At 38.8% G+C, this 25,165-nt stretch overlaps 2 protein-coding genes across 2 annotated transcripts; one reads left to right on the forward strand and one right to left on the reverse strand.

Moving 5' to 3' along the window:
* The first annotated feature begins 696 nt into the window (after nucleotides 1-696).
* On the forward strand, nucleotides 697-21,222 carry LOC145591320 (auxin transport protein BIG-like). The gene is made up of 14 exons (XM_081647746.1): nucleotides 697-1,377; nucleotides 1,484-1,590; nucleotides 2,784-2,949; nucleotides 3,047-9,111; nucleotides 9,229-9,846; nucleotides 9,974-10,154; nucleotides 10,782-11,016; nucleotides 11,101-15,657; nucleotides 15,737-15,959; nucleotides 16,067-16,471; nucleotides 17,315-17,458; nucleotides 18,152-19,177; nucleotides 19,302-19,805; nucleotides 20,250-21,222. The coding sequence occupies exons 1-14, from the start codon at nucleotides 1,125-1,127 to the stop codon at nucleotides 21,033-21,035; spliced, it is 15,270 nt and encodes a 5,089-aa protein (XP_081503872.1). The 5' UTR covers nucleotides 697-1,124; the 3' UTR covers nucleotides 21,036-21,222.
* Nucleotides 21,223-21,568: 346 nt separating this feature from the next.
* Nucleotides 21,569-24,638, reverse strand: LOC145592869 (uncharacterized). Its single transcript, XM_081649377.1, has 5 exons — nucleotides 24,488-24,638; nucleotides 24,199-24,346; nucleotides 23,960-24,067; nucleotides 22,463-22,537; nucleotides 21,569-22,142 (listed from the first exon to the last, which is right to left on the reverse strand). The coding sequence occupies exons 2-5, from the start codon at nucleotides 24,330-24,332 to the stop codon at nucleotides 21,911-21,913; spliced, it is 549 nt and encodes a 182-aa protein (XP_081505503.1). The 5' UTR covers nucleotides 24,333-24,346; nucleotides 24,488-24,638; the 3' UTR covers nucleotides 21,569-21,910.
* Nucleotides 24,639-25,165: the final 527 nt, after the last annotated feature.

Raw genomic sequence — 25,165 nt, forward strand, 5'->3', positions numbered from 1 at the left:
TTTTGATTAAGTGGAAACATGCTTTTGGTTGAAGAAGCAATATATCGCAATATTCTCAAAGTTTATCAATTGTGTTAGGCTTGCCCTTGTAGCAAGTTTGTGTTGGATACTCTATTTCTATATATTTTGATGGGGAAGCAAATGATGACATTTTTAATAAAGAAAATGAGAGCAACTATCTACTGCGAATACTTATAAAAATTGAAATAATTTAGGGTCTGTTCACTTCAGTTTAATTTCAGTTCAGTTCAGTTCAGCTCCAATCAGTTCAGTTTAGCTCCTAATTTCCTTCTCTTATAAAATATTCGTTTCACCTCTATCCATTTCAGTTAAGCTCCAATCAATTCAGTTCAGTTCAACTCAGCTCAGCTCAATTCAGTAAATTTGAACAGACCCTTAATGATGTACTCTGTTCAATTTTTTTTTTTTTTTTTCCCTTTTTGATTTTTTCATTTTCGGTAAGATTATGGAAATATGAATTATGTGCTTCATTTATCTCTCAAGTAAATGTCTTCTCACGTGAAAGATCTGTTCCCAAATAAAAGTCTCATTTCAACTTACCTTACCTTCTTTTTTTTTTCACTTTTATTCAATCAAGAATCAAAATTTATTTATTCTCATATCGTGTTTCTTTATATCACCATTAATCAATCAATAGTTTATTAATTATTAATTGTTTTAAAAGCGTGTGAAAAAAAAAAACAAATACGAGTAAGACTTTTATTTAAAGAGCTAACCTAAATAGCATAAAGTCGGTTAAATAAACTCTACACATTTCTTTCCCTCATCAAGAAAACTTTAATTTAACCAAAGAAACCAAACAACTTGTTCAAATCAAACTCAAAAGAAAAAAAAAGGTCCCATTTCTTCCTTACTCCGTTGTTCCAGTTCAGTGCATCCAAAAACGCCACCTCCTCCTATATATACTTTCCACCTCCTAAAACCTCCTCTAAATTCTCCCTCCCTCCCTCTCTTTCTCTCTCCTCTTCCGTTCCACGACAACACCAAACCACCATAAAACTCTCTCTCTCTCTCTCTCTCTAACTTTCTCTCTCCTCTTCTCGCTACTTCGATGAATTGATCGTCAATTCTCTGTCATCCGATCGCTCTTTGAAGGTGCATCAATGGCGGAAGAACTCGCCAAACTCGTTGAAGCTCTATCGGCTCCGCAAAACGATCTCTCTTTGAGACTTCGAACTTCTAGTTCACTTAAATTAGGGTTGCACCACTTCTACTCTATCCTCAATTACGGCGTTGAAGCGATCGATGACCATGATTTTGATAACAAGTTAGGTCTTCAGAGTTGGAGTCATTCTCAGATTCATTCTGTTTGTTCTCTCGCTCTTTTGATTGCTTCCGCCAATCGATCTCTTTCAGGTACTTTCTTCTTCAATTTGATCACTAAATTTTTCGATTTTTGGAATTTTTTTTTATTTAAATTTTTTCATATTTTTTTGTTGTTTTCTGTGGATTTTTTGAGCAGTTGAGCATGTTGAGCCTGTGGTTGTTGCTTCTTTACATGAATCAATGGAGTTCGCTTTGTGCTGCTTGGAGAAATCGAAGATTAACAGTGATGACTTGAGCTTGCAGGTCAGTGAATTGTTTTGTATTGCAGATTACTTTTTTTTTTTTTTTTTTTTTTTTTTTTTGTTTATATATAGAACAAGTAGTAGAAAAATTGAACTTAAATGCTGTGGTCTGCCTTTTGCTAAATGCTATGGCATTTCGGATTTGTCGTTTTTTATTTTTGTTTTAAGCTTATGCGTAGTTCATATGCTGTATTCTGGAGAACTGTTGTGGTAGAAAAGTACATCTATTTCCTTGTTACTGGGAAAATGTTATGAAATTTTCTATTATTTGTAATTGATGAAAAAGAAGAGATAGTTTGTGAGCTACACACGACGTGAGCGATTTTCTTTATTTGATTCCATTTTAACGATTTTAAAAATTTTGGAAGGTTGATGGCGATTTTTATTTTATTTATACGAGGATTATTTGAAGAAGAAGAGGAATAATTTAGTATGGATTTAGGAACATTCAATGTTTTCCGTGTTGTGTACATCTAGTCAACATATAGACATATAGTATGTTTCATGAATGTTTAAGATTTACTATTGTAGCAATTATTAATGAATAATCCTAAAAATGTCATGAGCAAATCAAATTGTTTGTATTAGAATACAAGTTATTGATGTTTGTCATAATTGTGCTGTGTTTGTACATGAAAGCGTATTATTTTTGCTTCTTAACATCATTTTGTAACTTAATTGGTGAAGTAGTTCAATTTTAGGAAGTATTAGAAGTGTTCTAAGAAGTATTCTGTGACTTATGATATCTGCCTTTTGGCTTATTATGTGAAGTGGTATTTCCTTGATTTGTTTAAAGAGAAACTAAATTATTAAAGATATATTGCTCTAAGGTTTTTTCTATGGCAATTAATTTTGTGAGGTTCATGGATATCACACGTCTCTTTTCTATTTTGTACCTTTACTATATTAGTGGCTGGATAATCAGTTTCTGGCATTTGACTGTTTATCATGACACTGCATATTATATAAGCATTTCCTTTCTTTGTGAAACTTTCAATACATAATATTTGTACACACTTGAAGCTGAAAAGTGTTTGTTCTTTTCCTTTCTCATGTTCCATTTCTATCATCTTCAGTGGAATGGAGAAAGGAATATTATGTTATTTATTTTCTTTTCAGGATTTTGTTCTATGTTATGTGTATCGGATTTAATGACAAAGCACTAACCTGCTTTTTTCTCCATATGCATCCCAGAATCTTGCTGTAAAGTTGCTGGAAACAGGATTACTGGGTCAGATTGATAATGAATCTGATTTATCTCAGTCTGGCTTAGCCAATACCCTTGTGGATGACTTGCCTCTTGTCTCCTTTGACGATAAAGGTTCTCTGTCTGAAAAGCACACTCGGTGGAACTTGCAAGGTATGGTTCTTTTGTACTTTTATATTGTCGTTGCATTCTATATTTCTACATTTTATCAATTAAATGTTTCTGATTTTCTCGATTGTTGTATGTGAAGGTGAACAACCTGTTGATCAGCTTGTTATGACATTAGTTTCAGACATGCAAATTAAAAATGCCATACAATCGCCTACAGATTCCTCTTTTTCCCAGGATTTCAACAAGTTAGTGTCTTCTTCACAGCAGTGGGCTGTTCTTCGCTTAAGATGCATCCATCGGCTCATTATATATTGTAAAGAACTTATTCAGCTTCCAGAAACATTGGATGTTAAAATGGCAGATTTGAGCATTTGCCGGAAATTGTCTCTTTTGTTGAATATTCTGAAGTTACTCAGAAATCTTGCAAGGAGTGTCCCTTTTGTTGAACTGGACTCTGAATTGCTGCAGAGTGTTGCTGATTTTGCTGACATGCTTCCTGGTTTGTTTAGACCAGGGATTGAGTTTCTAAGTATCAATTTAACTTCCGATAATTACTATGAAGGTGTTGTACTTAATATCCTTGAAGAGTTTCTACATTTGGTACAACTACTTAACTGCGGTAAGAATGTCTTTCAAAATGTTAGGGCATGTCTACTGGCTTCTATGCTTGATCTTTTGGATCTTAGTGTATGGAGATACAACAAGTCAGTCAATAATTTGAAACCTCCTTTGATATACTTCCCTCGCTGTGTTATTTATGTTGTCAAACTCATTGGAGATGTTAAAAATCAAGTTAGTGAGATGCATGCAGTGAAGGATACTGGTGTGAACCTCGCACTTAGTATCTCTGATTCTGAGGCCAGAGGTGTTTGTCATGTTCGGTCTGACAAAATTATGTTGGCAAAGAGTTACACAGTCGAGGAACTCTTGGAAATCATTTTTCCTAAATCAGTTCAGTGGGTGGATAATCTAATACATCTTCTTTATTTCTTGCACACCGAGGGAGGGAAATTGCAACCAAAACTTGAGAAATCTTGTTCTGGTGCAAAAACCAGCTCCATTTCTGATTTGGAGAACACTGGTTGCCATGATGATGAAGCGCTCTTTGGGGATCTCTTTTCTGAGGGTGGTCGTTCAGTTGGATCAAATGATGGGTATGAGCAAGCACCTTCTGTTAATCCACTCACCGGGTTCTACAACATGATAATACAAGCTGCTGCAGAATTATCCATCTTCCTCAGGTCCTGCATATTCTCTCCTGAATGGTTTGCCCCTGTTTATGAGGATGCTTGCAAGAAGCTTAGCAAATATCATATTGATTCTCTTCTGTCAATGCTTGGCTCTCAAACATCTTACTCTGAGGGGTTTGACAATGATACTGCTGTAAATGAGCATAGGAGGATAGAGCAAATTCAAGAGGTATGCTTTAAGATGCTGCACGGTTTGCTCAAGCGGCATTCTCTCTCTAATGTGCTGGAGGAGCACCTTGTCCTTAAAATTTTGGAAGTCGAAAATGGTTCTTTCGTTTACAATGATCAAACCCTTATCTTGCTAGCTCAGACTTTAATCTGCAGGGTTGGTTCAGCTGGCAGCCATTTGAGGATTAAGATCTACCAGCAGTTTGTCAATTTTGTTGTTGAAAAAGAAAAAGATGTGCGTTCTAATTGCCCTGTACTTAGGGAACTTCTCATAACTCTGCCCAATGTCTTCCACATGGAGATTATTCTTTTGGCCTTCCATCTGTCTTCTGAAAGTGAAAAGGTTGCCCTGGTAGACCTTATCTTCTCCAATATAAAGACCTTTGCTTCCACTTCGCAAAGATTGAGCAGTTTGCAGCTGTCATGCTGGGCTTTGATAGTTTCTCGATTGATTGTAATTTTTCGACACATGTTATTGAATATGCATGCTTGTCCAACATCATTTCTCATGGATTTCAGATCCAAGCTGAATGCTGCGCGATTTGTTGGATCCCATTGTCACCATCTCAATGATCCTGTGATATCGTGGTCCTCATTAGTAGTCAATAATATTATGAATTTGTTTATTAAAGAAGAGCCTCTCCTTGTTAACCTGCTTAATCACCTAATTGATTTCGAATCTGTGCCAGCGAGGCTGTTTAGTTCTGATGCTGCCCATGTACATTCGTCTTTGAGTTGGAATGATATATATGTTGTCTTTTCACTGATTTTGGAGTTCTGGAAGGGTAAGAAGGCTGCAGTTATTGAGGATTTGGTTCTTGAGAGGTACATGTTTCTGCTTTGCTGGGATATGCCTGCTGCTGAGTTGTCCCCAAATCATCTGTCTTCTGTCTGGAGTGCCAAATGCAACCTTGATACATCAAGTATTGAACATTTTTTTCTTTTTAGCCATTTGTTGCTGGGACAGGGACACTTTGATCTTGTGAATAGGGATGTGAACCTCGTAGATACTGTCATTGGGTTGCTTCAACACTTGAGTTCTGTTTCCATGCCCGATGACATTCTGGAGTTCGGTTGGGACTCGATGAGAAGTGGGCAGTGGCTTTCCCTGGTTCTTTCTTTCCTTTATGCAGGTTTTGGGAGCTACTGTGTTAAGAATTCTGTCTCTGGAGCCAACTTTGTTTGGACACAAGATGCATCTGATTCAGATTTTGTTGCTTTTGCTCACGGCTTCATCTCTGTGATATTGGAGACTAACAAGGTCCCAGTGATACTGAAAAGCCTGTCTTCATTGTTGGCAAAATATATCAAAATATATCAGAGGGCCTTCTTGTTCACTATTAGTGAAAACCAGTCACATGCCCAGAATTGCTCTCCTCTTTTGCTTCTCAAACATACTGAATTTGACGAGCTCATGAAGGATGAGATTTTGGTGAAAAATGGTCTTGTTCATGTGGGGCTGGAGTCTGTTTATGACCTCCTTCCAAAAATTGACAATGTCATCAGCAAGAGGGCCTCTCACATACTGTGTGTTATATCTTCTGAAAGCATGCTCCATGGTTTCCCTGCACACCCTCGAGCCTCTAGTGGTGCTCTTGTTTCCTCTGTTCTCAGTATCAGAGGAATACTTTGTCTTTTTGATTTGCTCTTCAAAATCAGAGGTACAAGGGGAGAAATTTCTGTTGAGACTGACGTGCTTCATGAAATTCTTGGTTCTGTGATGACAGTAAAATATGACAGGGTTTTACAGAACTTGAGTGGCAAGTGTGAAGATATATGCCGTGGGTGTACTGGTGCAGAAGGGCCGGATTATAGCTTGTTGTTCCTGATGAAGCAAATTGAAGGATTTCTTTTGGATATTAATATCAGAGGAAATGTTAACCATGTTAAGGTTGAACAGCTAGTTGTCAAAGCCGTTGATATGATGGAAAGTCTACAGCGAGATTCCCTTGGGATCTATGTTTTCAGATTTTATCTTGGTGCTGAAGATGTTCCTCAACAGGTTGTTGACCTTTATGGTTCACAGCGTGGTGATTTGCTTATTCTGATTGACTCTCTGGATACTTGCTACTCTGAGTCAATTAATGCAAAGGTTCTCAATTTCTTTATTGATGTGTTATCGGGGGAGCTGGGTGTTTATGTGAAACAGAGGATACAAAAGAAATTCCTTGGGGTGGATCTAAGCTGTCTGTCCAAGTGGTTCGAAAAGAGATTGTTGAGTTTTCCGACAGAAGATTCTGGTAGTCTTTCATCAGTTACATGTGCTAAAGGAAGTTCAATGACCCTCAGAGAATCAACCATGAGCTTCATTTTGTGCCTTGTATCTCCTGATGACTCGCTTTCAAGAGAATTATACAACCATTTGTTTAACGCTTTGCTGCTTTCATTGGAGGCAGCGTTTAAAATATATGATATTCATGCTGCAAAATCTTATTTTGTTTTTGTGACCCAACTTATAAGAGACGAAGCATCAATGAAATTACTGCTGCAGAGTAGTCTCTCTTTGATGGAGAAACTGGTTGTTGATGAAAGTAAGCTACAGGGGCTGAAATTCCTTTTCAGTTTCTTTGAGACTATCTTGAATGAATCTGGATCTTTAACAACTATGCCAACTAAAAGTACTGGGAAATCTTTGTCTGGAAGCAGTCATGGGCTGGGATCTATAGCTAGTAGACCAGCTAGTTCTAGAAAAAATTCTGAGAGTTTGATTCTAAGTGCCAATCAGGATGGTAGTTCAGTGCCCTTTGAGTGTGATGCAGCATCTATTGACGAAGATGAGGATGATGGAACCTCTGATGGGGAGGCAGCTAGCATAGACAAGGAAGATGAAGAGGATTCTAGTAGTGAACGAGCCCTTGCTTCCAAAGTTTGCACATTTACTTCTAGTGGCAGCAATTTCATGGAACAACATTGGTATTTCTGCTATACGTGTGATCTAACTGTGTCAAAAGGCTGTTGTTCTGTTTGTGCAAAAGTATGTCACCGTGGTCATCGTGTTGTGTACTCACGTTCCAGTCGTTTTTTCTGTGATTGTGGAGCTGGGGGTGTTAGAGGGAGTACTTGCCAATGTTTGAAGCCAAGGAAATTTACTGGAACTGAAGCTGCACCAGCTAGGGGTGCTGGCAATTTCCAACCGTTATTGCCTTTCTCAGAGGATGGAGATCAATTGCCAGATAGTGATTCAGATCCGGATGAAGATGTTTTTATTGAACCGGATAACTCTCTGAGGCTTTCGGTTCCCAATGACATCCAAGGTGCAATTCCTCGCCTTTATGAAGAACTTGACCTTGAGGCGCAGGTGCTTAAAATTTGCAATTTGCTTCTTCCTTCCATCACAAGGAGAAGGGATGGCAACCTTTCGAGGGATAAAAGTCTGATCTTAGGAGAAGATAAAGTACTATTATATGGATCTGACCTTCTGCAGCTGAAGAAAGCTTACAAAAGCGGTTCCTTAGATCTAAAGATTAAAGCAGACTACTCCAATGCAAAGGAACTTCGATCACTTCTTTCTAGTGGTTCTCTTACGAAATCCTTGCTTAGTGTGAGCAGTCGTGGTAGGCTTGCTGTGGGGGAAGGTGACAAAGTTGCTATATTTGATGTTGGACAGCTGATTGGACAGGCCACTGTTGCACCTGTGACGGCTGACAAGACTAATGTCAAGCCTCTCTCCAAGAATGTAGTTCGCTTTGAAATTGTACATCTTGCTTTTAACCCTTTGGTTGAGAATTATCTAGCTGTAGCTGGGTATGAAGACTGCCAGGTCTTCACTGTTAGTCCTCGGGGTGAAGTGACAGATCGTCTTGCCATTGAACTAGCTCTTCAGGGTGCTTATATCAGGCGGGTTGAATGGGTCCCGGGCTCTCAAGTGCAACTAATGGTGGTCACTAATAGGTTTGTTAAGATTTATGATCTCTCACAGGACAATATCAGCCCTTTGCATTACTTCACATTGGCGGATCAAATGATCACGGATGCTGTGCTGTCTGTGGCATCTCAGGGTAAGGTGTATCTCATCGTGCTTTCAGAACTGGGAAGTTTGTTCAAGCTTGCGCTGTCAACTGAAGTTAACGTGCGGACTAAACAACTAAATGAAAAGGTTGAGATTCCCAATAGAGTTGTCAATGTCAAAGGGTCGTCATTGTACTTCTCATCGACCTATAAGTTACTTTTTGTATCATATCAGGATGGAAGTACGTTTATTGGTCGGCTGAACTCTGATGCGAGCTCTTTAACTGAGATTTCTGCTGTATATGAGGATGAACAAGATGACAAGCGGCGACCTGCTGGGTTGCATCATTGGAAGGAATTGGTTTCTGGTAGTGGATTATTTGTATGCTTTTCAAGTTGGAGGGCAAATTCTGCACTTGCTGTGTCTATGGGGGCTAAGGATATTTACGCTCAGAATGTACGACATGCAGTTGGTTCAAATTCACCTGTGGTTGGTGCAACTGCATATAAACCTATATCCAAAGACAAGTTTCATTCTCTTGTCCTGCATGATGATGGAAGCCTTCAGATATTTTCACATGTTCAATCTGGAACTGATTTCGGGTCAACTGCAACATCTGAGAAAGTTAAAAAATTGGGTCCAACCATCCTTAGTAATAAGGCTTACTCTGGTGTAAATCCTGAATTTCCTCTTGATTTTTTTGAGAAAACTGTGTGCATCACTTCTGATGTGAAACTGGGTGGTGATGCTGTCAGAAATGGTGATTCTGAAGGAGCTAAGCAGAGCTTAGCATCTGAGGATGGGTTTCTTGAAAGCCCCAACCCTTCTGGATTTAAGGTATGACCACTTTGCTTTGCAGTAATTCTTCAGGCACTTTGCTTTCCTGTCTATTTATGCTTCTCAATATTCGTAACTTTATTGCCCGTGAATTAACTACTTTGTTCTTCGTTTCAGATTACAGTGTCAAATTCAAACCCTGACATAGTAATGGTTGGCATCCGTGTACATGTTGGAAACACCTCAGCAAATCACATCCCTTCTGATTTGACCATTTTTCAGAGGGTGATAAAATTTGATGAAGGCATGCGGTGTTGGTATGACATACCGTTTACTGTTGCTGAGTCTCTCCTTGCTGATGAGGAATTCACGGTCTCTGTTGGACCTACTTTTAATGGCTCTGCATTGCCTAGAATAGATTCACTGGAGGTTTATGGACGCCCAAAAGATGAGTTTGGTTGGAAAGAGAAAATGGATGCAGTTCTTGATATGGAAGCCCGTGTACTTGGAAGTAATTCATGGGCTACGTCTTCTAGGAAAAAAATTCGTTCTATGCAGTCTGCACCTCCTGAGGAACAAGTACTAGCAGACGGGTTTAAACTTCTATCTAAGTTGTATTTGTTGTGCAAGCCTCTGGGGTGCACCAATGTTGAAGATGTGAAACCAGAATTAAGCTTGATCAAGTGCAAGCAGCTGCTAGAAACAATTTTCGAAAGTGATCGGGAGCTATTACTGCAGTCTTCTGCATGCCGTATCTTGCAGGCTTTATTCCCAAAAAGAGAAGACTACTACCAAGTATATATCCTTTCACATAGCACTATAATTTTCCATGCCTTTCTTTCTCATATTACATCTCATGCTAATATTAGAGAATAGATTTGTGTCTCATGATCTGATGTGTATGGAATTAACTTTTATTCAGGTTAAGGATAGTATGCGCCTTCTCGGAGTTGTAAAATCTGCAGCTTTGCTATTGTCAAGGTTGGGGGTTGGTGGTTCTATGTCTGCATGGATCATTGAGGAGTTTACTGCTCAGATGCGTGCTGTATCTAAGATTGCTCTACATCGAAGGTCAAATTTGGCTGCTTTTCTTGAGACAAATGGTATGAAGAGTTCTGTAAATTTGCTTCTTCTTTATTTATATTGTGTTTAGTCTTTGTGGTTGCCTTTTATTTATTACTGTAACACTTTAGTTGGTTGTTGAACTTACATTCTTGCAGCTGATGCTCCCTAGCATTACATTATGCTGCAATAATCATGTTTTGTTGAGATTTTAGTCATTTATTATGCTTAGTCTTCACATGAAGTCTGCTAGAAAGCATTTGTATAGGTGTTTTCTGTTAATTAACTTACAGTATTTCTATTAATTCTATCTTTGTTAATCCTTTTTAAAATCCTGTTTTCTTCTTCTCGGAGGCATGAAAATACGAAATTAAGACAAGTTTTATACATTGCCCTTTCCTAGAGCAATTGCCCTCCGTTCACTTTCTCGGATATTTGTTGTCTGTAGTTTACTCTTGACTGCTTGATATATTAGCTCTTTACTCCATGTGTCTACTACAACTTTCTGCTGCTGTTTGTGATCAATCTATTTTACTGCCAGTATGTGCAAATTTCATTCCTTACACTTTAGTTTGGGGATATTGAGGTTTAAGGGTTTCATGGTCATACAAAAATAGCTTAGTTGTAAACCTGATATTTGATAGTGTGAATTTATTTTGATATTGCAGGTTCTGAAGTAGTAGATGGTCTTATGCAAGTCTTGTGGGGAATTTTAGAGATAGAGCAGCCAGACACGCAGACCATGAATAATATTGTTATATCTTCTGTGGAACTCATTTATTGTTATGCGGAATGTTTGGCTTTACATGGGAAGGAGGCAGGTGGACATTCTGTTTCCGCTGCAGTTATGTTGTTAAAGAAACTCTTAGTTTCTCCAAATGAGGCTGTCCAAACAGCTAGCAGGTAAACAATGTTCTTTTGCCTCTTGCCTTTTAGTTTGCATTTTAGTATAAACTACTGACATATTTCACTTCATGCGGTGAGTAGCCTGGCAATTTCTTCAAGATTGCTCCAGGTTCCATTTCCAAAACAAACTATGTTGGCTACTGATGATGCGCCAGACAATGCTACTTCTGCATCTGCTCATCCTAGTGCAGTAACTGCATCTGGAGGCAATGCACAGGTTATGATGGAAGAAGATTCTATCACATCCTCAGTACAATATTGTTGTGATGGTTGCTCCACTGTCCCTATATTAAGGAGAAGATGGCATTGCACCATTTGTCCTGATTTTGATTTATGCGAAGCATGCTATGAAGTGCTGGATTCTGATCGGCTTCCTCCACCACATTCCCGAGATCATCCAATGACGGCAATCCCAATTGAGGTGGAGACATTAGGTGGAGAAGGCAATGAAATCCATTTTCCAGCTGATGAGTCAAGTGATTCAAGCATTTTACCTACTTCATCAAACTCAAATGTGCAAAACTCTACACCATCTATTCATGTGCTAGAACCTGATGAGCTTGAGGATTTCTCACCTTCAGTTCTGGATCCTGTTTCAATATCTGCATCAAAGCGAGCTGTGAATTCCTTGCTTCTTTCTGAGCTCTTAGAACAGTTGAGAGGCTGGATGGAGACAACCTCTGGTGTTCGAGCTATTCCCGTCATGCAACTTTTCTACAGGCTATCTTCTGCTGTTGGTGGACCTTTTATACACAGTTCAAACCCTGAAAGCTTAGATCTGGAGAAACTGATTAAGTGGTTTCTGGATGAGATTAATCTTAAGAAACCATTTGTGGCCAGAAATCGATCTTCTTGTGGTGAAATCACAATCCTAGTCTTTATGTTCTTTACCTTAATGCTAAGAAATTGGCACCAGCCTGGTAGCGATGGCTCTGGTCCGAAATCTGGTGGATCATCTGATACTCTTGACAGAAGTTATACTCAGAATCCGTTGTCTGCTTCAACTGCTGCTTCAGTATCTTCAAACATGCTAGATAAGAATGACTTTGCTTCGCAGCTGCTGCGAGCTTGTAATATTCTTCGCCAACAATCTTTTGTTAATTATCTCATGGATATCTTGCAGCAGTTAGTTTATGTTTTCAAGTCATCAGCTGGTAATCTTGAAAGTTCATCTAATTCACACCCTGGTTCTGGGTGCGGGGCTCTTTTAAGTGTTCGGAGAGAGCTACCAGCAGGCAATTTTTCTCCTTTCTTTTCTGATTCATATGCAAAAGCCCACAGAGCAGATCTATTTGCTGACTACCATAGACTTTTGTTGGAAAACACTTTTCGGTTGGTCTACAGTCTGGTTCGCCCTGAAAAGCACGACAAAACTGGGGAAAAAGAGAAGGTGTACAAGATGTCTTCCAGCAAAGACTTGAAGTTAGAAGGATACCAAGATGTTCTTTGTAGTTATATAAATAATCCACATACAACGTTTGTTAGAAGGTATGCAAGAAGACTCTTTTTGCATTTATGTGGAAGCAAGTCTCATTATTACAGTGTTCGGGACTCCTGGCAGTTCTCAAGTGAACTTAAGAGGTTGCACAAACATGTTAACAAGACGAGTGGGTTTCAGAATCCTGTACCATATGAGAGAAGTGTTAAAATTATCAAATGCTTGTGCACCATGGCTGAAGTTGCTGCTGCACGTCCTAGAAACTGGCAGAAGTATTGTTTGAGGCATGCAGATGTTTTACCACTTTTGTTGAAGTGGATATTCTATCTTGGAGAGGAATCTGTTATCCAGACACTTAAACTCCTGAATCTAGCTTTTTATACTGGAAAGGATATGAACAATTCTTCTCAGAAAGGTGAATCAGGGGATGCTTCAGTGGGCTCAATAAAATCCGCTGCTCAGCCGCAGGATTTGAAGAAGAAAAAGAAAGGAGATGATGGTCTGGAGTCTAGTTCTGAAAAATCTAGCTTGGACATGGAAGTGGCTGTCAACATCTTCACTGAGAAGGATGGTGAAGTCTTGAGGCAGTTCATTGATTGCTTCCTTCTGGAGTGGAATTCGAGTGCTGTTCGCTCTGAAGCAAAGTGTGTTCTTCACGGTATCTGGCAGCATGGGAAGCAATTGTTCAAGGAGAGTATGTTAAGGGTGCTCTTTGAGAAAGTGAAGTGTTTGCCGATGTATGGCCCAAACATTGCTGAATATACGGAATTGCTGACATGGTTGCTTGGCAAGGTCCCTGATGTCAGCTCAAAGCAGCTAAATGCTGAACTTTTAGATAAATGTTTGACTTCTGATGTCATCCAGTGCTTCTATGAGACTCTTCATATGCAGAATGAACTACTGGCTAATCATCCCAATTCTCGTATATACAATACATTGAGTGGTCTTGTAGAGTTTGATGGATATTATCTTGAGAGTGAGCCTTGTGTTTCTTGTAGCTCTCCTGAGGTGCCCTACAGCAGGATGAAGCTGGAGAGCCTAAAATCTGAGACCAAATTCACTGACAACCGTATAATAGTAAAATGTACGGGCAGCTACACCATCCAATCAGTTACGATGAATGTTCATGATGCTCGTAAGTCCAAATCTGTGAAGGTTCTGAACTTGTATTACAATAACAGGCCTGTAACGGACTTATCGGAGTTGAAAAATAATTGGTCTTTGTGGAAGCGTGCCAAAAGTTGCCACCTCGCATCTAATCAGACAGAGCTGAAAGTGGATTTCCCTATTCCTATTACTGCTTGCAATTTCATGATTGAACTTGATTCGTTCTACGAAAATCTTCAGGCTTCATCAATGGAGCCTTTGCAATGCCCAAGATGCAGCCGACCTGTCACTGACCGGCATGGCATTTGCGGCAACTGCCATGAGAATGCATATCAATGCAGGCAATGCCGTAACATCAACTATGAGAATCTGGACTCATTTCTGTGTAATGAATGTGGTTACAGCAAATACGGCCGTTTTGAGTTTAACTTCATGGCAAAGCCTAGCTTTACATTTGATAACATGGAAAATGATGAAGATATGAAGAGAGGACTTGCAGCAATAGAATCTGAATCAGAAAATGCTCACAGGAGATATCAACAACTTTTGGGGTTCAAAAAACCTTTACTAAAGATTGTATCCAGCATTGGTGAGAGTGAAATAGACTCACAGCAAAAGGATTCTGTCCAGCAGATGATGGTTTCATTGCCTGGACCTTCTTGTAAGATTAACCGTAAAATTGCACTTCTTGGTGTACTCTATGGCGAAAAGTGCAAGGCAGCCTTTGATTCTGTGAGCAAAAGCGTCCAGACTCTGCAAGGTCTTCGTCGGGTTCTGATGAATTATTTGCACCAAAAACACTATGCTAACACTACAGAAGCTTCAAGATTTGTGGTGTCCAGGTCCCCAAGCAGTTGCTATGGTTGTGCTACCACATTTGTTGTTCAGTGTCTTGAGATATTGCAAGTCCTATCAAAGCATCCCAGTTCTAAGAAACAGCTTGTTGCATTGGGCATCTTAACGGAATTGTTTGAGAATAACATTCATCAAGGTCCAAAGTCTGCTCGCTCACAAGCAAGAGCTGTTCTTTGTGCTTTTTCAGAGGGCGATGTGAATGCTGTCAGTCAGTTGAATAATCTGATACAGAAGAAAGTTTTGTACTGCATTGAACATCATCGATCCATGGACATTGCTGTGGCCACCAGGGAAGAAATGTTGTTGCTTTCAGAGGTTTGTTCGTCAACTGATGAATTTTGGGAGTCTAGGCTACGTGTTGTTTTCCAGTTGCTGTTTACCTCAATAAAAGTGGGCTCAAATCATCCAGTCATATCAGAACATGTGATACTTCCTTGCCTGAGAATTGTATCTCAGGCTTGTACGCCTCCAAAACCTGACTTGCTGGATAAAGAAACAGTTGGAAAGTCTTCTAATATTCAGCCTTTAAAAGATGACAATAGCTCAGATGTTCCTAGTACCTTGGGCGCCCCAGTCAATGGGAGTAAGTCTACACTAGAGTCACCGGAGAGAAATTGGAATGGTTCACAGAAAACTCAAGACATTCAATTGTTGAGTTATTCAGAATGGGAAAGGGGAGCATCATATCTTGATTTTGTCAGGAGGCAGTGCAAAGTTTCACAGGCATCCAGAGGTGCTGGTCACAAGTCAAGACCTCAAAGATTTGATTTCTTAGCTTTGAAGTATGGACTTAGATGGAAACGTCGTGCTTGTTCTCGGAGTAACTTGTTATCATTTGAACTGGGATCATGGGTTTCAGGACTTATATTAAGTGCTTGTTCGCAATCAATAAGATCAGAAATGTGTATGTTGGTTAACCTGCTCTGTGCTCAGAGTTCAACTAGACGGTTCCGCTTGTTGAACTTGTTAATGGCATGGTTGCCCTTGACTCTCTCCGCTGCTGAAAATGCTGTGGAATATTTTGACTTGCTCTTCAAGATGATAGAGACGGAAGATGCTCGCTTATTCCTTACAGTCAGGGGATGTTTGAGTACTATATGCAAGCTGATTACCCAAGAAGTAAATAATATAGAATCCCTGGAGAGGAGTCTGCATATTGATATTTCACAAGGGTTCATACTTCACAAATTAATAGAGCTTCTTGGAAAATTTTTGGAGATCCCAAACATTAGAGCAAGGTTGTTAAAAAACCCTCTCAATTTTGAAATTCATTGGTAACTGACTTTGTTAATCCTTAAGTTGTTTGTCTTGTTTCAGATTTATGCAAGATGACTTGCTCTCCGAAGTTTTGGAAGCCCTGATTGTCATTCGGGGATTGGTGGTCCAAAAGACAAAGCTAATTAGTGATTGCAATCGTCTGTTGAAAGATCTTCTGGACAGCCTTCTGCAGGAAAGCAGTGATAATAAGCGACAATTCATACGTGCTTGTATCTGTGGCCTGCAAATTCACGGAGATGAAAAGAAAGGACAAACTTCCTTGGTAAAGCATATATGCCCCCACCCTTTGTAGCATTCTATGTTATTATTTCTGGAAACCCATGCAATTAACTTGCTCATGATGTCTCTCTCTAAAATATATCTATGCAGTTTATCTTAGAGCAGCTTTGCAATCTGATCTGTCCATCAAAACCAGAGTCTGTGTACTTGTTGATTCTTAATAAGGCCCACACTCAGGAAGAATTTATCAGGGGTTCCATGACCAAAAATCCCTATTCCAGCGCTGAGGTTGGTCCTTTGATGCGTGATGTAAAAAATAAAATTTGCAATCAGTTGGATATGGTCGGGCTTGTAGAGGATGATTATGGTATGGAATTGCTAGTTGCTGGGAATATTATTTCTCTAGATCTGAGCGTTTCACAAGTTTATGAGCAAGTGTGGAAGAAGGCCAATGTTCAATCTTCAAATACTGTAGCTAGTGCGACTATGATACCCACTGGTGCTACTGCTTCTACAAGGGATTGTCCTCCTATGATAGTCACATACCGTCTTCAGGTTAGCTCCACCTCCTTCTGTTAGTTAATTTGATGGAGGTTGGTTTGACTGTCTCTTGCATATATCTTAAGATTTTGGAACTGATGAATTTAGTGGAAAATATTCATGTAAAATTAGTAGTTTGTCTCTGTGACTTCCTCCCTAGTAACCTGTGGAATCATGAGAGTGAGTTTATGATTAGCTGACTAAAAATCTTTTTCTTCTTCTAGTATTTAATGAAAGTACTAAGCCCCTAATGTCTATTAAACCATTTTGATTGTATAGAAATTGTTAATGATGATGGGTTTAGTGAAAAAGAAAACATCTGACATTTTTTTTATTTGTATTTTCTCTTTGGTTTATTATCATCCAATTTTTGCCCATTTGCTGCAATTTTTATAACATACAGCTCAGATAATCAATACTGATTTTCCTCTATTTTCCATCTTTATCGTCCTCTGTCTATTGTGAAACAAAACCAATGGGAGAAGGATGCATGAGCTGTTCATGTGAGCTAGAATAAAAATGAAAATATGGAGACTCACTACTGTAGACTCTTGTTTCTGGGAATGCTTGGGTGTATGAAAAAAGTGAATAAAGTAAGAGAAATGGAATAAAAAGGTGGGTGGGTGTAAGAAATAGGTAGATGAAGTAAGAGAGGATAAAAACGTGTAAATAATGTGACTGTGAGGTAGGATGGACAAAATAGTAAAAGTAACTAAAGTAGATGTGGGTTGAGCTTTTTAAAAGGGCTTAAAAACGCCCTGTTCCCACATTGATATGTTATAAAATTATACTGTTCTGAGCTTTGTTAGCAGTACTAATCTTATCTGTAATTTCTTGTGCTTTTTGAAACAATGATAGGGATTGGATGGTGAAGCCACAGAGCCAATGATTAAAGAGCTGGATGAAGATAGAGAGGAATCTCAAGATCCAGAGGTTGAGTTTGCAATAGCAGGTGCAGTTAGGGAGTATGGAGGGCTGGAAATCATATTGGACATGATTAAGGTAAGTCAAAATTTATCTTAAATGATTCTCTTTCCGACCGCTTGCATTCGCTTGCATTTTTTCTTTTCTGGATTGTCATCAAGTATCTTACGCAGAAGTTTTTATGAGGCTCATAGGATTGAGACAATTGAGTAATCATAAGAAGAAAAAATTGCAAATAAATTGGTGATGGCCTTGGTATTAATCAATATGTTATTCTTTGAATATCTAGTTGACTGTAGCTTCAACAACAATGTTGTAGGCAAATAACTTTATTCCTTGTGCGGTATATGCTTCACTATTGTAGGCAAATAACTGACATCAAGTAGATTGTTTTCCATGCTCAGCTAGTCCGCTGCTTCTCTATTGTTCTACTTTTAGGCTACAGCCATAAGTTGAACTTAATGTCATTTTCTTATGTTTCACCCAATTCTTAAATGAGTGATAAATATGCTGATATAAAATTTCAAGTAATGCTTGGTGCTTGCTAAATGTTGCTTCAAACAAACTGTGCAATTCTTGCTGTGAAATTTGCTTAGAGGGTCTATGCATCTATTCAGGATACTCAGCTGTCATAAAATATTCTTTTAGTGTTCTTTATTAAATCTTGATTATTTTATTTTCAACATATATTAGCAGTGTTTAATTTGACCAAATTGATTTTTCTTGAAGTTATGTATGATAATAAGAGTTTAACTTGTTTTAAATGTACAGCGCTTGCGAGATGATCTGAAGTCCAACCATGAGCAGTTGACTGTAGTGCTCAATCTTCTGATGCATTGCTGTAAGATAAGGGAGAATAGACGAGCCTTATTAAAATTGGGAGCTTTAGGCCTACTACTTGAAACAGCAAGACGTGCTTTCTCTGTTGATGCTATGGAGTCTGCTGAAGGCATTCTTTTGATTGTTGAAGCACTGACCTTGGAGGCTAATGAGAGTGATAATATTAACATTACACAGGGTGGTCTTACCATCACTAGTGAGGAGAGTGGTGCTGGTGAACAGGCCAAGAAGATTGTACTAATGTTCTTGGAACGGTTATCTCATACCTCTGGCCTGAAGAAATCAAGTAAACAGCAAAGAAACACTGAGATGGTGGCTAGAATATTGCCTTATTTGACCTACGGTGAACCTGCAGCCATGGAAGCTCTTGTCCAGCATTTTGATCCTTATTTACAGAATTGGACAGAATTTGACAAGCTACAAAAGCAGCATGAAGACAATCTAAAAGATGAGAGCATTGCACAGCAAGCTGTAAATCAGAGGTTTGCAGTGGAGAACTTTGTCAGGGTCTCCGAGTCTCTCAAAACAAGCTCTTGTGGTGAGCGGTTGAAGGATATTGTACTGGAGAGGGGGATTACTGAAGTTGCAGTTCAGCACCTTAGAGAGATATTTGCAGTTGCTGGGCTTCCTGGCTATAAATCTATGGAAGAGTGGACACTGGGTTTGCAACTTCCTTCTGTTCCACTTATCTTATCTATGCTAAGAGGATTATCCATGGGTCACTTGACCACTCAAAATTGTATTGATGTCGGAGGCATCCTGCCTTTGCTCCATGCATTGGAAGGAGTATCAGGAGAGAATGAGATTGGGGCAAGAGCTGAGAATTTACTGGATACACTATCTGACAAAGAGGGGAATGGAGACGGATTCTTAGGAGAGAAAATTCTCAAGTTACGGCATGCCACTAAGGATGAGATGAGACGTCGTGCTCTTAGGAAAAGGGAAGAACTACTGCAGGTACGTTGTGATAGGTGACTTAGGGAATATCTTATGTTTGCTTCATCTTCCAAGGCTTGCTTCTTTGTTATGGCTATAAATGTTTTGTTAGGTAGCTAACTTGACTCATTGTGGCTTGTTACAGGGACTAGGAATGCGGCAGGAGTTATCTTCTGATGGTGGAGAGCGTATAGTTGTTTCTCGACCAAATCTTGAAGGTTTGGAAGATGTGGAGGAAGAAGAAGATGGCCTAGCATGTATGGTATGCAGAGAGGGTTACAGTTTGAGGCCCAATGATCTGCTGGGACTTTACACCTACAGCAAGCGGGTAAACCTAGGTGTTGGTACTTCAGGGAGTGCTAGAGGAGAGTGTGTCTACACAACTGTGAGTCATTTCAACATTATTCATTTTCAGTGTCATCAGGAAGCTAAAAGAGCAGATGCTGCTCTAAAGAATCCCAAGAAAGAGTGGGAAGGGGCTACCCTCAGGAACAATGAGACTCTTTGTAATGCATTGTTTCCTATTAGAGGCCCCGCTGTTCCATTGGGTCAGTATGTTAGCTATGTTGACCAGTACTGGGATAATCTGAATGCTCTGGGACGTGCTGATGGAAGTCGCCTTCGGTTGTTGATGTATGACATTGTTCTGGTACGGCCACTGTTTATACCTTCAAGCTTCTTTTCCTTGTGTTATTATTCAGTTTCCTAAAGTTAGATTTGAGGATAGGAAATCTCACTAGTCATGCAGTTGCAATTACCAATTATTAAATCTTGCCACGAATTTTTATGTGATGACGTATATACTCATAATCTCAACTTGCTTTTAGAGATGTAATGACGTATACCTGGGCTATGGTTAACTTTTTAAGGCGGATACATAGTTTTGCCTTCTGATGTCATTGAGATCTAAGTCCTTGGACATGATGTTCTATTACTTGCATCTGGTGTGCTTCACACTAGGCAGAAAAAAATCCCTCATTTATAAGTGAGTTTGACAAGAAATAAATGGTCTTAGAGTTTGATTGCCACAACATCATATATGTTTTCCTTGTTCTTGTAGCCCTTTTTGACCATTTTTCTGCTCCTTGCACAGATGCTGGCCCGTTTTGCAACAGGAGCATCTTTCAGTTCTGACTGCAAAGGTGGTGGGAAAGAGAGCAACTCCAAATTTCTACCTTTTATGATCCAGATGGCTCGTCACCTGCTAGATCAAGGCAGCGGTTCTCAGCGTCGATCAATGGCAAGGACAATCTCGACATATCTCACCTCATCCTCAGATTCTCGACCTTCGCCCTCATCTCCATTGCAGCCTTCTTCTGGTGGAACTGAAGAAACTGTACAATTCATGATGGTGAGCTCCCTCCTTACTGAGTCCTATGAGTCTTGGCTCCTACACCGACGTGTCTTCATTCAGCGAGGGATCCACCACGCATACATGCAACATGCACACAGCAAATCTCTGCCCAGAGGATCGGGTTCTACGAAATCGGAAATATCAAGCACGAGCGGTAGCGATGCTCTACTGCCCATCATTCAACCCATGCTTGTCTACACAGGTCTAATTGAACAACTCCATCAATTTTTCAAACCCAGAAAGTCCACTGCTGGGGTATCTTCTGAAGGTGAAGGAACATCACAAGAAGGGGATGATGAGAATGGCTTGGAGAGTTGGGAAGTAGTAATGAAGGAGAAACTATTGAATATGAAGGAGATGATCAGTCTTCCGAAGGAGCTTTTATCATGGTTGGATGATATGAATTCTGTTGGGGATTTGCAGGAAGCCTTTGATGTTATTGGTGCCTTAGCAGATGTGTTATCTGGTGGGTTTAAAAGCTGTGAAGAATTTGTGCAGGCAGCTATAAATGCAGGGAAGAGCTGAAGATAATCGTATATATCGGCAGATTGTATTTTTGATGTACAATTCAAGTGTTAAGAGTTCTATTTTTCTGGGCTTTTGCTGTACATTATTACAAGTTCACGTCGATTTTTGGTACATTGAATAAACTGCATTTGAATCTTTCATCCTATAATCAATGAAGTCTCAATTTGCTGAGCTGATTATGGAATATCCATCTATCAATCTTCCTGACTGTTGAGTATGCTTTTATATGAAATGCTGGAATTTTTTTTAGTTAACATCGACTTGTGCATCTGCAGATTCTGCACGCGCATGAGCCACATCAATTTGTGAATCTACGTGTGCTCTCTATCAACCTGTTCACAGGATAGTAGCAACCACTGATGACACAAAACCAAGGTAATACTTATTGAATTTGCCTTGGATGAAAGGGATGACTAATAACCAATAGACGTTGGAAGCATTCGTAAAAGACATTGCTATATATGAATTCATCAGACTAAAAGACATTAGTAAACGTATTTGAGAGTGAATACTACATAAAGAAAAAGATATCAGGAAATAAGGCCTAGAAAGTAGTCAGATTCTTCATACGTTGATCATAAGAGAGGTACAGTTGAGTGGTAAAAATAGACCATTAAGCCAAAACTTCAATAGATGGACCTAGACTAGTATTTAACCAAAACAATTGAGGTCCACTGATTTGCACAGCTTAGTTCCAATCCAAAATCAGTCAATTTACTGCACACAACTGCACAAATTGATTGAACAACTTTGATTTTTTTGACTTGTAACCAGTACATCAATTTCATAAAAGTTCAAAGTAAAAAATAAGGCCTCAAAATTAAGGACTACCCCACAAAAAGAAAGAACCATGAGTATTCACCATAGCTTCACTACTGCATAAGATCATAGTCATCCAATTTGTCATTATATTGTAATACTTTCTTCTTTATCTTGGATGAATCTTCCCAGGTCACAAAATCTTCCATATTCCTGGTAACAAGGAAAGCTGGGTCTGTCACTGTCTCGGTACCCACTCGAATGTGTCCCTGTTCAATGTATGTCACAGCTTCTTTCAAATACTCTGCAAACTTCAAATGCACCAGTATATACGATAGCCTCCGTCTGCAAACAAAAAAGGGGAACTTCAGGATATTTACATGCAAAGGTTGCTTTTTTTTTTTTTTTTTTATATTATTATGTATGCTATTATATACACATATAGCGGTATTTGTTTCCTTGGGCAAGGAATTCAAGCTGTCAGCCAAGAAAATAATGTTTAATAGTATAATTTTTTGTTTCCATTGCAAGGAATTTGAGTTGTGTCAACCATGAATTTAGCCTTATGCCGTTGTGCAATCCCTTCTTTAGACAAAATAGAGCAACAAAAGTATAGAAAAGCCATGGATCCAGTAACAGGTATACATAGTAAAACACGTATTAACCTGCAGATAGATGACACACTCAACCGTTCACAAACAGCCAAGCTTCTCCTGTTGGGTATTACACCCATATTATATCTGTAAAAAAGAAATACAAAATGGTATGTGAGACATACTTGAAATTTGCATCTTAACAACATCGTACAAATAGAAGACGTGTTTTCTTTCACTTTCAAATTTCACATGAAAACAGCTCTACAATTGTGGTTTCTTTCACTTTTGTAGTACAAGGCTCGAACTAATATGAATAACAATGAGAAACAATAATTGGATACAACATTCATAATTTCATACAATCCAAAGTTTTACACTAAGTGAAAGTACAAACATTTGATTCCAGGCAGCTGTCTGTTACACTAATGGATACAATAATCATCACACACTAATGGCAGCAATACATAGACAGAAAGCCAGAACTATAATTTTTGGTCTGAGTCAAGTCAATTTGGACAGTTCCTTAAGAAGATTCATGTTAGCCGACCCCAAATCATTTTGGGACTAAGGCTTTGTAGTTGTTGTGAAGTCAACTTGGCCGTGTGTAGTTGGCCTGGTCCCCTATCAATCTATCATGGAGTTTGAGAACCATATCCTCACATTACAATTTATTGAAACAATCATGCAATATGACAATGTCAGAATGTGAACACTACAAACAACCATGTAGTATATATAATAAATAGAGTTAAGGGATAGCACAGTGGTCCCATATAACCAAGTTACTAGCTTTGGTTAAATGCAACCAATTGTGGGGGAGGAGGGGAGAGGGGTGTGTGTGTGGTTTTGGGGGTGAGGATGATTGCCTAGGGCAGGTAACCTGGGGTTCTAACTAATATAGGAAACCACATCTTATCATCTAGAAAGTTTATGATACGCTGCATTGAGTGACACAATTTGTCAAGTGGATTAGTAAAGTGTAATCCCTTTTTCTTGATCAAGGAGCAAAGCAGGACTTTCTTGGCCTCCATTTCAATCCTTAAAGCCAGCATCAATCATAGCCATATAACTCATAACCAGTGACCAATGGCATGGCAAGTTTCTAACTACAAACTACAAACTACAAACTAATCCCCTAAACAAATCTATCATCATATGAGATTAACTGCAAGTCTCAAACTAAAATCATACCCTGATATATGCTAAGTAGATAAACACCTAAAAATTGATTACAGAACAAATGCGTCACACCATTGAGCAAAACAAGACTTCCTTAACCGTCATTCTATTCCCTAAAACTAATATTAATCAAACAGCGAAATCCCATTCAATGCTTAGCAGTAACTCGACTCTTGGTTGCAAAACGACACCATTAGTTCCAAAATACATACTACGAGCTCGAATCCCCAATATATTGTATGATTCCACAATCAAAAACTAACCAATTCAACAGTGCAAAAAAAAAAAGCGCAACATGATACAGTGTATTAAATTAAACTCAACAAGTATGCAATCCAACATACAATACCACCAAAAATCAAAGAGAAAACAAGAAAGAAAGCTCACAGCTTTTCCAAGAGATTATCAGTCATCTCAATTCGATCAGGCTCTTTCGGGTCCATCTGCTTCAAAATGCTAACCAATTTCTGCGTCATCCTACACAAACTATTATACCTGTTTCTCGACACCCGAAAAGAAGAGACCAATCAACAACAACAAAAATACAAGAATTAAGAGAAACCCATCAAAAATTGCAACCCAGAACATGAATTTAAGAGCATACAAAAGAGGAAAGAGATTGATACTTCTTGTAATCGTCACGGTCGGTAATATGGTAACGCTGCATAACAGAGGCTTCTCTGTGACCACCTTCTCTTTTCCATTCTAAGATGTTTAATTTCTTCAAAAGCTTGTGTTCATGAAATTTGAGCTTCCTCATATTCCCTAATTTAGCTGAGAAAGAGAGGGAATTTGAGAATGTACAAAACCCTAAAAATCAGAACATAAACCCTAAACCCCAAATTATGAGGTGGGGAAAGAGAATGGGAAAGGCTGGGAAATGGGAATAAGTGTGGAAAAGAGAGAAATGAATACCTGATTAGTAGTGATGACTGAATCTCCCGATAAAACTCCGATGAATCTCCGGTGAAACTCCGGCGAAGTTCAGAAAATAAGAAACAGGCAATGAGGCAAAGTGTGAAGAGTCACTCGAGGCGAAGTGAAACCACTAATCTAGGCGTGAAGGAGATTTTTGTTAGGGTAAACAATAAAAGTTAGGGCTTTTTTTTTTTTTTTTTTGTTTTTTTTTTTTTTTGAAGAGACTCCAATACCCCTCCTAATAAGATCTTGGAATGTTAAGGCACTCTTTTTTAGAGCTGCTCAGCTGTCCCATTCAGCTCCGTTGAATCATGCTCTGTTGACTCAATATGCTTTACTGACACCTGGTATGCTCTGCTCTGTCTAGAGGCTCAAAAGAACATAATGTAAGTCGATGTTTGAAACCATCTCTTGTACTCCCTCCGATTTAAATACTTGCTCCATTTCTACTTTTTGCACTATTCATTTGTCCTACTTTGGCTAATGTTTGTGATTTATACATAAGAAAAAATATAGTCATGTTGGTACTTGTTGAAATCGATTATTAGAATTTTTACTTATTAATAATTAAAGATATTATTGATCAAAGATTAGCATAGGTATACATGCCCAGAAAAAATGGAGCAAGTATTTAAAAATAGAGGGAGTATTATTTTACTACCAGTGCATTTTAAA

This window comes from Chenopodium album, chromosome 18 (genome assembly GCF_948465745.1).
Source record: "Chenopodium album chromosome 18, dcCheAlbu1.1, whole genome shotgun sequence".
NCBI lineage: Eukaryota > Viridiplantae > Streptophyta > Magnoliopsida > Caryophyllales > Amaranthaceae > Chenopodium > Chenopodium album.

What these genes read in the sequence shown, in the direction of transcription:
- LOC145591320 (XM_081647746.1), top strand. Translation starts at nt 1,125, where the DNA reads ATGGCGGAAGAACTCGCCAAACTCGTTGAAGCTCTATCGGCTCCGCAA. An exon ending in CGCCAATCGATCTCTTTCAG is followed by an intron (nt 1,378 to 1,483) that starts GTACTTTCTTCT and finishes TTTTTTGAGCAG; the next exon opens with TTGAGCATGTTGAGCCTGTG. An exon ending in GCTGTCCAAACAGCTAGCAG is followed by an intron (nt 11,017 to 11,100) that starts GTAAACAATGTT and finishes TGCGGTGAGTAG; the next exon opens with CCTGGCAATTTCTTCAAGAT.
- LOC145592869 (XM_081649377.1), bottom strand. Translation starts at nt 24,332, where the DNA reads ATGAGGAAGCTCAAATTTCATGAACACAAGCTTTTGAAGAAATTAAAC. An exon ending in GACCGTGACGATTACAAGAA is followed by an intron (nt 24,068 to 24,198) that starts GTATCAATCTCT and finishes GTCGAGAAACAG; the next exon opens with GTATAATAGTTTGTGTAGGA. An exon ending in GATAATCTCTTGGAAAAGCT is followed by an intron (nt 22,538 to 23,959) that starts GTGAGCTTTCTT and finishes TCTTTTTTACAG; the next exon opens with ATATAATATGGGTGTAATAC.